Source organism: Schistocerca gregaria, chromosome 4 (assembly GCF_023897955.1).
Source record: "Schistocerca gregaria isolate iqSchGreg1 chromosome 4, iqSchGreg1.2, whole genome shotgun sequence".
NCBI lineage: Eukaryota > Metazoa > Arthropoda > Insecta > Orthoptera > Acrididae > Schistocerca > Schistocerca gregaria.
In genome coordinates, this window is record NC_064923.1 from 762,131,327 (window position 1) to 762,150,596 (window position 19,270).

At 40.2% G+C, this 19,270-nt stretch overlaps 1 protein-coding gene across 4 annotated transcripts in view; it reads right to left on the reverse strand.

Moving 5' to 3' along the window:
* LOC126365825 (RNA-binding protein Pasilla) overlaps positions 1 to 18,947 on the reverse strand; it is a 76,623-nt gene extending 57,676 nt beyond the window's left edge. For 2 of the 4 annotated variants that reach the window (XM_050008448.1, XM_050008447.1), the window contains exons 1-2: positions 18,441 to 18,541; positions 14,597 to 14,743 (exon numbers count right to left, since the gene is read on the reverse strand). In XM_050008448.1, coding sequence (XP_049864405.1) covers positions 14,597 to 14,743; positions 18,441 to 18,483 — 190 coding nt within the window. In that variant the 5' untranslated portion in view covers positions 18,484 to 18,541. Of the gene's footprint in view, positions 1 to 14,596; positions 14,744 to 18,440; positions 18,542 to 18,599 lie in introns of those variants that run through there. The other 2 variants (XM_050008446.1, XM_050008445.1) reach the window with 2 other exon arrangements.
* Positions 18,948 to 19,270: the final 323 nt, after the last annotated feature.

A 19,270-nucleotide genomic window follows, 5' to 3' on the forward strand; every position in this document is an offset into this window, starting at 1 on the left:
CGTATTGAGGTTATGCCATTCCATCTCCCAAAGCCACAAAATCTTGCGGCGTAGCACTGAACAAGGGTCAGCTGCAGAGAAGCGGTTTCCACGTAGCCTGTTTGGCTAGCCTGTCGTCAAGTTCGTTGCCTGGGATTCCGACATGACCTGGCGTCCAGACAAACACCACGGAATGGCGAGACTGTTCCAGGGCATATTCATAGGTGGACTCCTGAATGGTCGCTACCACTGGATGACGAGGGCAGCACTGGTCGATATCTTGTAGGCTGCTCAAGGAGTCAGTACACAGAAGAAATGACTTCGCAGAATATAAACGGATGTGTTCAAGAGCACGAGATACAGCCACCAGCTCGGCAGTGAAAACACTGCAGCCATCAGGCAAGGAATGCTGTTCACTATGTCCTCCATGGACATAGGCAAAGCTGATGTGATCAGCCATCGAGCTATCGGTGTAAACTACTTCATGGCCTCCGTACATGTCAAGAAACGAGAGTAAGTGTCAGCAGAGAGCTGTGGGGTTAACTGAGTCCTTAGAGCCACATGACAGGTCCAGGCGAAGCCGTGGCCTAGGTGTACACCATGGAGGTGTACGTGAATGGACCTCAAGTATAGGTGATAAGGCAAGGACTCCAGTTCGGAAAGAAGGGATCGGACACGAACTGCAATTGGAAGCCCTGACCTGGGACGTCGATGCAGGAGATGAACCACCATGGGTGGGAAAAGGAGATGGTAATTCAGATGTGCAGGTGAGGTACGAATGTGTGTGACGTCAACTGGTCAGCAGTTGTGCATGCCTAACCTGCAATGGAGGGACTCCAGCCTCCACCAGGACACTGTCACCGGACTCATCCTAAAAGCTCCTGTCACTAGGTGAATGCCACAGTGGTGCACTGGGGCGCGTAAACACAATGCTGAGGGTGCCGCCGAACCATAAACCAGACTCCCATAGTCAAGGCGGGATTGAACAAGGGCTCTGCAGCGGTGTAGAGAGATCTGAACCCCAGTTGGTGTTGCTCGGGCAGCAGAGGGCATTGAGCTACTGTCAGCACTTACGCTTAAGCTGACGAAGGTGAGGAAGCCAAGAAAATAGGGCACTGAAAACTAGTCCTAAGAATCAATATGTCTCCAATACAGTGATAGGATCATAATTAAGGTAAAGCTCTGGTTCCAGATGAACGATATGACGCCGACAGAATGCATCACATATGACTTTGTGGCCTAAGACTGGAAGCCATGGGCTAGAGCCCATGACTGCACCTTTAGGATGACTCCCTATAGGCGCCACTCAGCAACACCACTACTGGAGGAGCAGTATGAAATACAGAAGTTGTCTGCATATAGATAAGGTGAGACAGACTGTCCTACAGTTGCTGCTAGATCATTAATAGTCATTACAGATCCCTGCGAGACCCCATTCTCCTGGATATGGAGGGAGGGGGGGAACTATGGGAGGCACCAACTTGGACACGGAAAGTACTAAGCAACAGAAAATTCTGGATAAAAATAGGGAGTGGGCCTCAGAGACCTAACCCATATAATGCGGCAAGGATTGATGTTGCCAGGTTGTGTCATGTGCTTTTCGTAAATCAAAGATGGAAACCAGGTGTTTGCATCTGGAAAGGGCTGTTCAAATGGAAGACTCGAGGGACAGAAAATGGGAGAATTGTGGTGTCAGGGGGCTACAACCAACAGAGTACATGGCGGCCCCTCCACAATGGACTGGCTGCCATGCTGGACATCAGGTGCAACAAGGCGAACAAGTCCATTATCGTCAGTGTAGAAAACAATACTGCACACTTAATGGAAAAATATGCACCCAGGAGTGTGACCTCACCCAACAGTTGGAGAATTAGCAGAAGTGAAAAATCCACATTGACAAAGGATGCGACAGGTCTCAACGCATGACGGACATGATGCATCATGTATGGCACCCTTCCCCAATTGGCTCGCTTTTCGCGACAGTTTTGAAAAATGGAGGTCAACCCTACAGGGGACCATCACATAAAGGCCAAAATGTTTGAGACACTAGTTGCCTCTTACAACAGACAGGAATACCTCAGGCCTATTGTAAACCCCTGCCCCGAAGGGAGTGAGAGATGCAGAGCTGGACGGAGGAGCGGATGACTGGTAGGAGTATTTACGGGATGCAAATTGCGGTTACCACTGGAGTAGGAGCAGGAAAGAGGAGAGGTAGGTGAAATGCAGGGACTAGCGAAGGTTGAGATCAGGGAGGTTACAGGAATTTGATGGTTAACCTGTCTTCTGGTCATAGTTCAGCAGTGGCCACTCATGCATACAGCTCGTCAGTTGAGAGACACACAGAAAGCAGCATAGTGTTAGCACCTTTGTAGATAACATTGCAGCTTTCAAAGGTAGCTCTGCCTTTCATGGGATAGAAGCAGCCTGAGACTAAACTGGAGTAGGTAGTAGTGGGACGATATATTGGACAGGTCTTCCATCTAGGTCTATTGCAGGAATATGAACCATGACACAAGAGGGCTGGGAGAAGGTGCGGATTTGGGCTGGACAAGGATATTGCACAGGTTCACTGTGTGGCAGATTACCACTGTCAGAAGGGTGAGGTGGACATTCATCACTTCAGGGCGTGATAAGGAGGTTGTCTAAACACTGGTGGAGAATGTAATTCAACTGCTCTAGTCATGGACGGTACCGAGACACGAGAGGAGTACTCCTTTGTGGCCAGACAGTGGATATATGGGAGGTGGTAGGTGACTGAACAGAGAAAGCATGGGAAATCTTGCTTCTGCACATGGTTGGGAGGGTAATTTTGATACGTGAAGGCCTCATTGAGACAATTAGAATAGTAGGGAGAGGGATTTCTTGTCCCTACACAGGGCATATACACATGGACAGGAAAATAAAATTATGGATTTTTCCCAGACTACCCAGTTAAAAATATATTTTTCCCATGTGAAAATAGTTTTCTGTGTTGAATGACACTATACTTTAATCGTGAAAGTATTATACAGGGTGTAAATTTTAAGCGGACAAACCAGAATAACTCTAAAGATGAGCTTCACACAAAAAAATGTGTGGAATCTAAAGTTTATTATTTTCGAAGGGGGACATCTGCTGGTGATAAAATTAGCCTGTCACCCCAGCCCCCTGGGGATGGTGTGGGAGCTAACTTTAAAATTTCAAATGGGAACCCCCATTTTTTATTGGGGAATCATATTCTACATAAACTACATACATTTTGTCTTAAGCATTTGGTTTGATTGTTGGTAGTTGGCACTGTAATTCAAGGAAATCTGTCCTCATTTTTGCATGGAAAATGGTTACAAATAAATAAAAAATACTTATTTACTTAGTAAATTTTGATTCGCTAAAACTAAAACTCTCAGTCTCCTCCCATAGGGTGGGGTTTGAGAGAGAGGAATTAACGAGTTTTACAAATGTTGACCCAAAAATTTTTTCTGCAGATTCGGATAAGTTTTGTTTGTTTCGTAGTCAATGTTTGTAAAATTCTAATTACTCTCTCTCAAACCTCACCCTATAGGGAGAGTTTTAGTTTTGGCGGATTAAAATTTATGAAGTAAATAAGTATTTTTTATATATATGTAATCATTTTCCATGTAAAAATGAGAACATGGATTTTCTTAAATTACAGCACCAACTACCACAAATCAAAACAAATGTTTAAGACAAAATGTACGTAGTTTTTTTATGTAGAATCTGGTACTGCAATAAAAAATGGGGGTTCCCATCTGAAATTTTTAAGTTGCCTCCCACCCTACCCCCAAGGGGCTGGGGTGGCGGGCTAATTTTAGCACCAATAGACGTTCCCCTCGAAATTAATCCACTTTGGATTCTACACATTTTTTGTGTGAAGCTTATTTTTTGAGTTATTCTGTTTTGTCAACTTAAAAATTTACACCCTGTATACCGGTATAGAATTTCCCGACACTCAAGGAAATGAAACCCAGCAAAAAACAATGCATTTAGGAAAGATCTTCGATGGGCGACAATGTGTACACTGCATATTTTGTATAAATATGAATGGAATGGGAGGCAGTTGTCTAAATGGAGGTATGTTTGTGGTTGGTACGTCAGAGGATTTAGGTACTGATGCAGCCATCACTGAGATGAAGGTCAAAATCAAGGATGACGACTTGTTGGGTTGGGGAGGACTAGTGAGACAAATAGGGGGACAAGGTGTTGAGGTTCTGGAGGACTGTGGATAGGATATCTTCAGCCTCGCTTCAAATCACAAAGATGTCTTTAGTCCAGATTATAAAGATACCATTAATGAATCTGAACTGACTTGTCTTTCACAATCTTCCTGCCGATTTAATTATTCCTGGTCCTTCCAAGTGACCACACACCCTACCACAATACTGTATATTTTTCTGTGCAACATGTAGCATGTTCAAATCTGTACTGAACCACCCACCCCTCTGTCTGTTCCCTTATTCAGACAAACAAACAAACACCCCTCATCAAACCCAACTGCATAGTTACAAGACCTGCTAGCCCCCCTCTCTTCCTATATCCACCCACCAAACTGTGTCCCATTATCATCAGCTTTTTATTTATTTTTATCTTTGTCCTCATTGTATTTTCATGTAGATATCATTTTGGTCTCTCACTGTAAGGCCTCCTCCCTCCCCGAGCTGCTGTACTTCATCCATTTTGTGACTTCTCTCACATATCTTTACACATTTTTTATGCTCCACCATGTATCCTTGCTTCTATCTGAATCAATACAGAAAATTTCCCTCTCCCTGGCTACAATCCAGTCCCTCACAAGCTTCCTGCAGTGTTGCCTAACTCATTGAATCTATCAAATTATTCTTTTATCTGGCTATAACCCCTCCTTCCACGATGATCTCCATCCCTTATTCAAACTGTCTTTCACCCTCACAAATATAGTCCTGCTAAACTACACCCCTAACATTCACTGCATCCCTACCTTCTACATAACCCTACCACCTCATTGTGACTCGTTACTGTGCCCCCAACGAGAAAATATCTGCTCTCATGAACCAACACCTCATAACCTACTCACCTACATATAAGACACCACCATTCCCTCCACCAATTCTCAATAGTCCCTATTGCTTTAGCACATGGCACCCTGCTCACCACTGTTGCTGCCACCTCCCTCTATACTAACATACCCAATGCCCATTATCTTTCCAATAGTGAACACTATCTTTCCCCACACCACACTGACTCCAAACTTACTGCCTGCTTCCTGATCACAATGAACAACTATATCTTCAGCCACAATTACTTCTCCTTTGAAGGTATCACCTATAAACAAACCCATGAAGTCAGTAAAGAGAAATCCCAACATTCCAGAATCCCAAACCCTCACCTGGTTCAGATTAACTATTTTATCTCCACAATATGGTTTGAGGAAAGTCTACCCCATACACATTCTTCCACGACATTGACCCCTTCTCCTCCATTCACTTAACCTTGTGCTAGTGAGTCCAGATTGCCACAGTCCTTATATTGACCTCTACGTCAAGGAAGTATCAGCCGTTGAACATGATTTATCACCCCTTGCCCTCGATGATGACATGTATTATTAAAGTTTCTTGCGGTCACATATTTAGGAACTGTCAACATTCCACTAGCAGTTTATGGGCATCGTCTCACCTTGCGCTGTTTGGATGCTGAAAGAGAATGGATTTTTCCCCCAAATTACTTAAATAACTCAGAAGAATTCCACACTGAATTTTTGTATTAACTCTTCTTAACAAAACAAGCCACTACTTCCATTCACAATAACTTCCAGTCTTCAAAATGTTGTTATGATTGACTGATCTTTACATCATCTTAGCTCAAACAAAATTCAGCTGACAGTTATTTTTCATGTCACAAGCTTACACTATTGTGATGACAACCCTTTTCTCTGTGGCTGCAAAACACCTCTGAACTGTGATATTAAGGAACAAGTGGCCCCACAGAAGGTGGGGACACTGACTTGCTGTCTCTACTTGTAAATGTGATGTGCCTATATCTTATCACACTTGCATGTATCACAAACCGTTCCTCCCAGAGTGGGATGTCCAAAACTTAACTACTAATAAAATAAATTTTTTTCAAATCTCGCAAGCACCTTTCATTACTACGAAGGATCACGAGATGTGATACATGCCTTTATGAAAAGTGACATGACCCTCCCCACTACATCAGTACCTCCATCCACATCAAACCTACCAATCACCAACAATACCTCCAATTCAATACCTGACACCCATTCCATACCAAGAGGTCACCTCCATACAAGCTAGCCATCCATTTTCACTGCACCTGTAGTGAGCAGCAGTCCCTCTCCCTATTATTCTAAGGTTCTCACTGAGGCCTTCACATATCAAAATAACCCTCCCAACCTTGTCCAGAAACAGATCTCCCATACCTTGTCTTTCCACTCACCTATCACCTCACATATACCCACTGTCTCGACCACAAAGGGTAAGTATCTTTCCAAGTAATGAGCGTGTCGTATTTGCGATGCTTTCTACAAAGGAATGTCAATAGCCAGGATCACACCCCCCCCCCCCCCTACAGCAGTAACTCGCCAACCACAAACGTAAACAATATCCTTGTCCATCCTTAATTCATGCCTGCCCCTACCTTTTGTCTCTTAGCCCACTATCACATACTGCAGTCCAGTCACAGGCATCTACTACACCATCAAAGACAGGGCTACTTGTGAAAGCTACAATGTGATCTACAATCTAAGCTGCTAACACTGTGCCATTTTGTGTGTGTACAGGACAACTAATAAGCTGTCCATATGCATGAAAGGCCATCTCCAAACTATGGCCAGAAGACAGCTAGGCCACCCAGGTGCTGAACATGCTGCCCGACATGAAGTGCTTTACTTAAATAACTGCTTCACGGCCTGCACCATCTAGATTCTTCCTACCAACACCAGCTTTCCTGAATAGCGCCGGTGTATCCTCCCTGGCCTCAACCTTTGCTAGTCCCTGACTTTCACCTCTTCTCACCTCCCATGTTCCCACTCCAGCACTACACATTCCACCAACACACCTAACAGCACTATCCTGTCCCCACCATGTCCCTGCAGACTGCCACAAACAGCACATCATCTTCCACCACCTCCCCTAACCTGCTATTCCTCCGCGTCCCTGCCCCAAGCCGCCTCCTTACCTCAACCATCCCAGCAGATTGCTTTTCACATCAGGCACAGTCTCACGCACGCGCGTTCTATTTCAGAAGGACTTTATCTGAAAGCAATCTTTTTAATTGTGCCCATCTGTGACTCAATGTCTCTTCTACAAGGTGATTAGCAATCCATCCTTCCCACACTATTAAGTGAGAGGTTTATATTGGAATACATACTATGTGCTGTAGTGACATGCAGTCATTCTGTAGTGTGTAATGGATACACACATAGGTCAATGATTAATTGGTCTATTTGGCAATTACTGTATTTTTTTGAGCAGCTGCACAGTAGGTTGTCAGCACTGAAATCTTGCACAATGAAATGGTGAAGTCAACTGCTCTGCTAGGCCCTTTTCAAGTTATGAGATTTCACAGCCCGAAGGAAAACAAAAAATGGCACAACATTTGCTAGGTGTTGGTCAGTATGTGGAACATTTGTTCACTTAAGACAATGTAGCATCCCAATGTAGAAACACAACATGCTGTAAGCATTTGCCTGAAATTTGTGAAATAAAAATGTTGTTACTTATGGAGGGATAGTGACCTATTGGGAACTTCTTTCGATGTGCTGCTGAAACAGTAGGATACACTGATATTGATTGTTAGGTGACAGTAGTAACATTATAGACCCAATGTAGAAGTGGGAGCCATTTACAGATGTTAGACATAGGTTTATTGGGAAGTGTACAAAGAGAAGCAACCTGCAGTGTTCATTTTACAGTTTTTCATGGACATGCTTATGTGAGTGGTAACATGTCTACATTCATTTCTTTATAATCAAGTAAAACTGGATTAGATCAGGATGGTTGTAGCCACTGAGGCAGGTTTTACCTCAAGCTTTTTCTTTGTTTCATAAGCAGTTTCAGTTCCTGAGAACAACTCAAGTAGCAGATGAGCACACTAGATTTGTGCTGCAATGCCTGTAACACTTTCAGTCTCCAGCTTATATCTGACTGAAAATAAGTTTGTCCTAGGAAGGGGGTCCTGCAATTAGTGTCGTCTGGGGATGTGAGAGAAGACCTGTCATTTCTCCACCTCTGCCAACGGTGCGCTTTTCAGTGGTTGTTGATGTTTATCTATGCCTTTACATTTCATGGCAATCTAGGTGGTCAGAACATTCCTTTTAAAATCAAGACTAAGGGCACCAATGTCCACTTATTTGGTACATGCTGGATAAACAGGCAACATGAACACCTAAGCACTCTAAATTTCACATATAATCAAACTGTGGCTGGAGACCCAAATGAAATATAGATCCTAATGTCATAGTTACTCTTATGAGTTTTTGTAATCAGTATGTTTAATATGGTCTGCAGTGCCTTAAACTATCATTTTACATTTTTGTCAATAAAGAATTAGTTATCTTTTTTTACAGCTACGACTAACTTTTTTTTTATGAATTTGACAAAGAGCAGTGATTTAGTTATCCTAAAGGATTCTCCATCTGCTTAAAACACACAAATACTAATTAAGCAAATTCCCTCAACTTCTGGCACACAAACCTTCTCACGGCATTACCAACGTGAACTGCTACAATGCTTTGTAGCTCTGCCCAAAATGAGGAAAGCACTTCGCAGCACAGAAAGTTTACTGCTCAAAAGGACATGTGACAACTGCCTCCCTCTTCATACCTGGGCTACGGACAAAGAGGGTTAGTCCTCACAGCTTTTTAGCACAGATTACGTACAATGTGTCTTTACTCCAAGATGAACTTAGTCACTCATCCGAATGGCCGAGCAGAGAGTACTCAAAAGTTTACTATTATTAAACAATCTGGCACTCTACAGATCAAAGTATGGAATATTAGATCATTAATCTGGTAGGTAGGTTGAAGAATTTGGATACAGAAATGGATAGAATGAAGTGAGATAGAGGGAATTGGTACAAACAGTTAGGTTTCTGATCATGTGAGTGCACATGATTAACAAAACAAAAAATGGGTAATGTAGGAGTGGGTTTCATAATGAATAAGAAAATAGGAATACAGGTAAACTACAATGAATAGCATAGGAAATCCCGTGTTACAGCTACAACAGACACAGAACTAACACCCACGCCAGTTTTACAAATATAAATTTCTCTTAGCTTTGCCGATGAAGAGAGAAAGAATATATGAGGAGATAAAATAAGTTATACACATCGTTAATAGAGGTGACAATTTCAATTCTGAATTGAAATATAAAAGTAAGAAGATAAAGAGATGGAAAACAGTAGAGCACTGACATTTTAAAATAAGTGAGGGGGGGGGGGGGGGGCTGCCTGGTAGAAGTTTGTAGAGCACTATTTACTCATTGCAAACACTTGGTACAAGCAACTGCGCTAATGTAGAAATAATCTGACCTGGATGAGTAGAAACAACTAAACATCACTGAATGTTCAAGAGGGATATTAGCCAACTATTGACTGAAGAAAGAGAATGTAATGCAAGAGAAGACTAGTCGGTAGCTTTGGAAGATGAAGTAGTGAAATCAGCATGCGATCAAATAGGTAAAAATACAAGGTCCAGTAAGAATCCTCGGTTAAAACATGAGATGTTAAATTTAACTTATGAAAACGACAAAATTTAAAGAAACCTTTAGAGAAACTTGAAGCACAAATATGAATATCAAGAGGTCATATGGCAAGTTAGTACTAAGCAAAGGAAAGATTGAAAGGTGGAAGGAATGTATGGAAGGTCTTTACAAAGGAGAGAAACTTTGAGGACAGTATTGTGGAGAAAGAAGAGGAAGGGGATTAAGATGATGACGGGGAATATATTGTGAGAATGCATCAAGACATGACAACATATCTGGAGCACAGCATTCCTTCAAAACTACTGAGATACTTGGATGAAAAATCTGAAAAAAGGGAAATATTCTCAGACTTCAGGAAGACTGCATTAATTCCAATTCCAAAGAAGGAAGGTGCTTACAGGTCATGGTTGTAATACTGGCATGAATTATCTACAAAAGGACAGAATGACTGGTAGAAGCCAGAGAAATATATGAAGCAATACCAACACTTGTAATTAAGACTGCAGTAAGATAAACCTACATTTATAAGGTACAGAAAGTTCTGCTTGAGAATTATGGATTATTTTGGAATAAAGGAGACGACTCGCCAAAAGGCAGAAGCGCTGCATTGTCAATAGGTACACAAACAATAGTTACACAGCTTTGCTAGCTTTTGGAATGAACTTCCTCTTCCAAGCTACACACACACACACACACACACACACACACACACACACACACACACACACACACACACACACACACACCTGCCCCTCTACACTGTGCTCACTCGACTGCAGGGAGAAAGACGTGCATATTAAGGCGATTTTTATATTGCACAGTCAATTTAAGAACACTTTAAAATTCTGATGCTATTGATGAGCAAACAGTAAAGGAAAATTTGGAGCAAGTTTGAAAAGTAATTATGGTTCAGGGAGAAGAAATAAAAAGTTTTAAGATTTGCAAATGAAATTGTCACTTAACCTACTTTGATTCCCTAAGGAATCATTGTGCATGGCAACTGTGGACTATTATACGGAAGGGCTCAACCGAAGCATCCGATCCCACCCGTCAGCTTTGACCCGTGACTTAAGGCTGTTGTTGTGTGTGGCGTCACAACGGCGCGGAATTTAGTTTGTGAGAGGGGCGTCTTTGTAGGTGTCGCTTTGATGTGATCGGTGGCGCTATCTGGTGTTGTGTTAGGTGATGTTTTTGGTTTAGTTTGCGAATGTGCCGTCGTGTGTGAATTTTGGTAAATTGCTTTTTTTTATGTCTTTGGTAGGTATGGATATGACTGACAGGGTCAACAGTTTTTGGTTGTCGGCTATGATGGGGGACAGTGTGTTGTCTCTAATAAAATTTCTTCACCTATTCGGATTTTTTGATGAAGTCGTGAAGTGTTCAGTATGTCGTGAAGAAATGAGGCTTACTTAAAGTTCCGGCGTCTCGGACCAGAGACGGCTGTATGTGGAGATGTCTTAAGGATAACAGGTCAAGGGAAGTGTTCGATCCCAATGTGTGGCTGTTAATGTTGGTATTGGTATCGGGAGAAGTTTTTGAGCGATATAGGTCAAGAGAAGTGTTAGGTCCTAATTTAAGGGATCGGGAGCTTCTGTTGAGCTATATAGGTCAAGGGAAGTGTCCAATTCCAGATGGGGAGTTTTGTGATGTCATTTTTTTTCGTCATTTTGCGTGGTTTTGTATGGGGGTGGGTGTCTTAATTTGTTTATATTTAGTTTGTCCCCACCCAAAACCCCCCTATTTCCCGCACTTGTCCCAAAAGTGTCATTAGGCTTTTTGAGGAAAGTGAGAGTGTGTGTGTGTGTGTGTGTGTGTGTGTGTTTTTCGATGTATTTTCGTCCTCATAATGTGTACGTAACTACTTTATATGCGCCATATTGGAATTGTTGTTTATGGTTGTTACCGCCATATTTGTGACGTCATGGGTCAAAGCAGATGGGCGGGATCGGACGCTTCCGTATTGCCTACGGAAGGATAGGAACACGGCAATCAGTCACAAGCCCAATGTTGTTGTTGTTCTCCAGATTTCATCTACAAATAGCCATCTTCAAAGCATGGCTATTTAGAGCTGAAATCTGGATACAAAGGAATAATAATAATAATAATAATAAAATGGGATTGAGATTGACTGCTGAGCTATTCTTCCTTGTATTAACAAAGCCCTTTCAGTATCAGGTGATCAGAATTGACAGTGTCTTGAAAATAGGTTACAAGATGGGCGCCAACAAAAGTGAAACAAGGTTAAGGAAGTGTAATCAAATCAAATATTCTTGGTAAGATTACAAGGGTGGTTTTAAAATTTCCAGAATACACTTGGGGACTCTGCTCCTTCATAGTCAACTGTTGCCAAGTGGACAAATGAATTTAATTTGGTCGGGAGAGCTTAGATGATGATCTGCGCAGAGGTTGGCCAAGATGTGTCACTACTCCAGAAATCATTGCAAAAATGCACTAAATGGTCATGGAGGATCGCCGATTGAAAGTGTGTGAAACTGCTCAGATTTGCCAGATGTTATCTGAAAAGGTATATAACATTTTAACTGAAGAATTAGAAATGAAAAATTATCTACAAGATGGGTGCCATGACTCTTGACACATGCCCACACACGTGCCATTGCCATGGCAAAATTACACGAACTAAGGTATGAATTGTTGCCACATCTGCCTTATTCACCTGATATGGCTCCGTAAATTCCACCTCTTCCCAAAACTGAAAATTATTCTTGGCGGACGAAGATTCACTTCAATCAAAGAATTGATAGCCAGAGTTGACAACTATTTTGCAGGCCTGGAGGAAATCATTTTCGAGATAGGATCAAAGCACTGGAACATTGTTGGACCAACTGCATTAATCTAAAAGGCGACTACACTGAAAAATGAAAAAAAAATTTCGGTGATGTAAGTACTTTTTTTCTGTTCCATAGCGAGAACTTTTCAAACCACCCTCTAACATTAGGACGTGAAAAACAAAGTTGTAAACAACTTTTACCACTTGAAGAGCAAAATATCACATGATGGCACAAGTAAAGAGGATATAAAAATGCAAACCTGCAATTTAATTACCATTACATTTGTTGTACATGTACCTCATCAGAATTATGCTAAGTAACGATCAAGTAATCGAATTAACATTTCAACTGCTAGAAATGTATATATATTTGTACGATCTGTATACCACCAGTGCAGTATTTTTACAGACAGTGATAACTAGTATGAGATACAATTTCATAGTCAAAAATGCTGTTTTTCTAGTGTCCCACTTTTGCCTTCTAGAAATACAACCACCTGTTTGTTAGACATTTCATGCTGATTTAATGTTTCTTCTTGATTCATCTGAATGTCACCATCCCATTCTAAAGCTCATTAAGAGCTGCTAATGTTTTAATACCATATTCTAACAAATGAACAGTGACCGAATTTCTCACTTGCTACCCATCGTTAGTCTCTCTCAACCAAATAAAATATTTATCAGGGTTCAGAATCAATTTTTTGTACAACATTTTCACTTTTCAATGTTACCTTTAATTAAAAATCAGCATTAATGTTCACATACAGTAGCCATACATGCACGAGTACAGTTATTACAAATCTGTTCAAATCCAAGAGTTTGTTAGATGATGAATTTAATGTTATTTCCTCCTGCCCTTCATAAAATTGTCAAATTTTAAGCAGAGCAATAGACTGCTGTTTTGGATAGTTTATAATTTCTCACGTATCCCTTGCACTTGTGCTGCACAAGTCAAATGTCACGCAGTTGTTTGAACAACATCAATATTGTATCAAGCACTTTGGCAAATCAGGAAATCTCGAGCCGGTTCAAATGCAAATAATATTCTTTGCCCACCCTTGCCCTTCCCCAGTCTTCAAAATAAATCTACAAGTGACCTTAACTGCCATAGCTTCATCTGTATAAGACAATCCCTATCTGCTCTACTAACAATGTACAAATATTGACCTCAGCAGCAACAGTTTAATCAGTGATTACCAGGCAGCCCTGTATTTTTCAAATGATGAATTTAGGAAAAGAATCTCATCTTATAATTGGGTAAATACTGAGAAAAAGAGACAGAATATCGTGACCACGTTAGTGGGACCTGAATTGGGAATTCTAAAAGTGTACCGACTTCAATGATGGAAAACAACCAGCCAGTGAACAGACGAACCAAATAAAACCCTGATCTCGCAAGCCACTGTACCACGCGTGTGTTTCTGCTCGCTGTTATGCCATAGGGCACACGGATTAGCATGGATGCTTAACAGTGCCACTGGACATTCTTAACATGGCAAAAGGTTACTTTGTAATTACTGATATATACTGGTAATGGCAGATGGCAGGGTATGAGTACTTCAAACACCACCTAAGGCAATGAAAAAAGAGGTTTGTCTACAAGAGACGAAATGAAGAGAAATTCCACCACTGCTACAATGGAGTTCCAATTTAGATATGATCTGAAAAGATTTAACAAAAACAATAAAAAGTGTGCCAAGACAATTTAGCTTCTTTCAAAAGCACTCTTGAATGGAATAACTGAATAGGGATGAAAAAATTAGTGTCATAATTTCAAATGTTCCCAGATAGCAACCTACACAGGAATTTTAAATCACTGGATATGGTCTCTAGGAAGCATTTACTTTCTTTCGTAGAGTTTAGTAATTGTGTTCAGCAGTTTGACATCATTAGTTAGTACCAAATGTCCCATATTGAAACCAAGCTTTCTCTACAAAATAATCATGGAAACTGGAACTTCCAATGAACAAAGACAAAATACAGGAAGACAGATTCGCATTTTTGCATGTAGCAATGAACATATTCCCATTTAAGCCAATACATCATACCATTTCCCATTATCGACTTAATAAAGGCTACCTCATAAAACTTTTAGCTGGAACTATTTGTGCGCCCGATGTATCAACATTACCTGGATAAAAGTCATTGGCCTTCGACATCTTAACTCTCGCACCCGTATCCTTCTGCAGCTGAGCTATTGTCTCTCCACCCTTTCCTATGATAGCTCCAGCAGCAGTGCTTGGTACCAGTAATTTGAAATGGTAAGTGCCGTCCCCACCTGCAATGAAAATCTGTATTAAGTTAAGCACTGAACTAAACTAGCAGTAACAACATTTGACTGTATTTAAGTCACAAATTGTAATTATCAATGATGCAACACTCATATTACTAATAGCAAATATTACTTTTTAAATGGTTTGAAACTTACACTTGTAAACAACTTGTCGCAGTTCACATTGGGGAGGAGGGGGGGGGGGGAGGTGGTATTTGCATGTCATGCAGTAGTTACATGAAGATGAGTAGACTAGCACATGAGAGATGAAAACAGCTGCAGGTCACATTAAAATTAACTGACAATACATTATCAGTGACAATGTACACACCAATGGCGTTAGCTCCACTATATGGTTCCTAGCAATAAAACAGATTTCAAGTTCAAAAACTTTCTCATCCATGTTCTTGTTTGAAACCATGACTCACCTATTAAAGAACTCACCTCCGGTGCTTACATGGTGACTGGAAGCTTATTTTGGATAGTATTTAATGGGAACATCAACAATTTTCACTGGTAGAGGTCTAGATCATAGCCAGTGGCGTACTTACATGTCTCATGCAACAATTACTGTGAGGTATGGCAAGTGAAAGGTGTGTCAGCTGATGGTTCTACACAGCTAATGGGTGAGTAACAGACATACAACAGGTTTTGAAACATGAGAAAGGAACATTGTCACAGCCTCAAATCAATATACTAAGACATCAGAAATTTTAACAAGTTCGCAAGAAACAGTCAAACTTTGTGATGGCCAAGATTACAACACTGATAGATACTCATTTCATTTGGAGAACTACAAGCCCATAATTTGTGACATATTTGGAATAAAATTAAAACACACACAAAATTTTTGTGACAATAGTGAAGAAGACAATTGTTTCAATTTCGGTGCTAGAAATTCAGCTCCTCTATTCTCACTTATCATTGGTTATGTGAAAGTACCATTCCATTGGCTATGCAAAACTAATGTGATGCCCACTTATGTGCAATTGAGAAACACAGTGGCACTGGTCATGTTCTAGACTTTAGCCATTTTCAACTCCTGTTTTGTGAGCTGATCTAATACTTTAGTATTTGCAATTCTCTTAGCGTAAAGCATTTCCTTTTACACATGACTGAAAGGGGAAGGGTCTGTGTTGTTTTTACTGTTAGATAACAATTTCTAGTTTCAATTTTTCAAATGGAGAACTTCCAGTTGTTAAAATTCCGACTGGTATTTGGTCTTATGTAACATGACTGATTAACATGGGCTGAAGGAAAACTATTAGTACAAAGTGATTGATTATGTATTTTATGTCTCTACAGAAATAGCCAACATTTTAAACCAGGTGACTATCTCAAAGGCATCCTTGTCAGTATGGCAGAGTTTTACATGAACAAATATAAAATATGGGAAATTATGTCTTTTCATGTTCACTTAAATTGAGAGGGATTGGGGAAGGGAAACCCAGTAGGCCTAATCATGATTGACTCAAACACATAATTACAGATTCCCTAAGAGTACATACTGCCCCGAATTTCATTGTTATGCAGGACAGGTCATTTTGTCCCTTAAAGGGACAATGTTTGGGAAAATTTGTTTCTACAAATAATCTAGCAAAGTATCTTCAGTATTCCTGTGTGTTCTGTTAGTAATGTAACTAGAATTATCACAAGTCACTAGAATTCTTTCACAGATATCAAGCACTAAAGTTCACTAACATTTGCTCTGCATGCAAAAGGCAATTTGTATAATTTAAGTAGCCTATCTGGATGTTAGCTTACTTTGCAAACTTCCATATATTAAAATGATGTGGAATAATGCAGTACAGCAATTAGATTGTCATAAAAATGTGCTGCATGAATAATGTGTGGCTCAACATTTTCAACACAATCATTTTCAAATCTACACGATACCTAAGTATACCACGATTTTACACTTTTGTACATTTTGAAGTTAGGCCTATCTTGGGTATCAAAATGAGCCAGCTGAGTACTGTATCTGCTTATTTCAAATAAAGTAGGCTAACACGTTATGCCTGAAAGTGATTTCATTTAACAAGTATGTTTACTTGTGGAATTTGTCTTTACAAACTGCGTACTGTATGAAAATAATAAAAGGAAGATTAATGTCTAACATTTCAACAAAGAGGACATTACCCGGTGGAAAAAGTTCAACTGGACAAGGATGGGGATTAAACTGTCCTATTTTTCTCTGCGTACCACCTTAACTTTAACCTTAAAACAGTCAAAAGAAATCTAAACATTTATGTCTGAACCTAGGTTGAACCCAGTTCTTCCCAAATGACTGCCACTGCAGAACAAAAATAATAGCGTCAATGTTAACTCATGAGTGCAAGACAGCAAGCTATGTAGTAATAAAGATATTTGACCAACTCCCTTGTCGATTATGGATACTGAAACAGTTTGAAAAGCAACGGAAATCAATCTTCGATCACTTTCTGAACAGAAACACTAAATTTAAATGTTGACCAATTTTAATGAAAAGCCATATCATGCAAAGCACCAGTATTCAGTAACGCCGGAACCTACTTGCAGATGGTGAAAGCACACACAATTGCTGCCCACAAAGAATGCTGAAGGGCCATTCAATGGAACGAGATTTTGTTACATCTGTAACACTTCCTGTTGCTTTGTTTAGTGGTCAATGAACACAGCCTGCATCATCAAACCTTCGCTGTATGTTGTTTATATTCACGAGTGTGTTTCTTTTTCCATTAACACTCTGATGTCAACTGAACAAATGATACGTCCATAACACTGAATGACCCCAAAATCTTACTGCTGTGTTGAAAAAGGAACGCCTGAATGATTATTATACATGTAATACAACATATGTCATCTAAACTCGTTAACAATAAGACATTTACACGACATAATACGATAATTGAACATCTTCAAACGAGCAAATTAGATGATGTGCATACTGTCACACAATAACTTCGTATCCATAAACGATTAACCAGGTTTCCTGCAAAACAGAAAAACTTAATACATAATTAACCGAATTCTGATTTTATATGCAAGCTGCAAAGCGCTATGGTACATTCTCTTAATAAATTACGTCAACCTATTTACTGGGAAAAACAGTATCTAGGCTGTCATTCCTGCCCAAATATTTTTCATTAACTGAGTGTGCTAAGTATATCTGCTTAAAACGTCACTCCCACGAATTAAATTCAAGTAAATGGGACATTTAATAAGAGTAGTCTGTTACGGCTGAGAAAGATTATAGAAAATGAGCTGTGTAATATCGCTAGTTTATACATTTCGACATCATCTTCATAGAAAAAGTACCTGGCGGAATGCGTACATAGCACTGCACACGTGCCCCAGAAATCAACTGTGTAATAAAATTAGACTTCTGGTATTTACTAACTATCTGTTACCTCCTTCGGTAGGCTCCATAACACGCATGTCATCAACAGATAAATTGTGTGTGCGGAAAATCGAAACAATAGAAGAGAAAATACGAAATCATTTGATAAAAATCAATAACAATTCATTCTCTCCAGTGCGACCGTCACGTCTTCACTGTCACGTAACATTTTATTGCAAGTCACCAGCCAGCCATCATTATGACAGCATCGTTGCGCTACAATTTTCGACAAATAACATTATTTACGGGCTAAACTGAAATATTACATCGAAATATTAACTTCTCGCCATCATTTTTCCATCATATTTTCTTTTAATAACTCACTTTTTCCATTGAAAACAGAACCGTATTGCGCACATTTCTCCATTACTGCCACCTCAAACGCCAAAGTGGAACCAACACATAGCAACAGTATGGCAAAACTTATGCTTGACTACTTATGAATCTTGACAGCTTAGGAACTATTAAGGACGATTAGGTTACCTCCGGCATAGTGCGATTTCTTCGTAACCCCATTTTCAACATCACCATCGAGCGGCCTTTTCCTTGAATCTGGTATTTCTGGGGATGGACACGTATCCATACCCGTGTCAGCCGCCATATTACACTGCGCTGCATTCCCGGCATGCAAATCGAAGCACTGTTCACTTTTCACATTTCGCATTCATGATTGGTTGTGATTCCATTTTTCCGGCCTTCCCCTAATTAAAGTATGTGTAGAGGTAATTGCAATAACTGCAACAAACAATGAAACATCACAGACGAATATAAATTACATAGTTGGGTGCACTGCTAAATAAAGTTACATTCTCAGGCTCACATCCATACAACAAAAACATAGTACGTTGGAGATAACATTGGCTTTACTTTCCTCCCTCTTTAAGTTGTTTCTGGAAATTTCATAACAATGACAGGACATTAAGGGCTAGTCTTCTTTCGTGAAAAATATGCACCACCCTCCGTTTTCCAAACAGTCAGGGCTAGACAGGCTGCAATTACACCACAAACAAACTCAATGTTACTATTGACGTACAAGTACCTATTCGAGGACGGACAAGTAAGTGCACATGTACGTTAATGGCACTTTTCATTTTTTGTTTTATTTCCAAGAAACTGATCCTAACAAATAAAAGAAAATTATAGAAAAAATCATA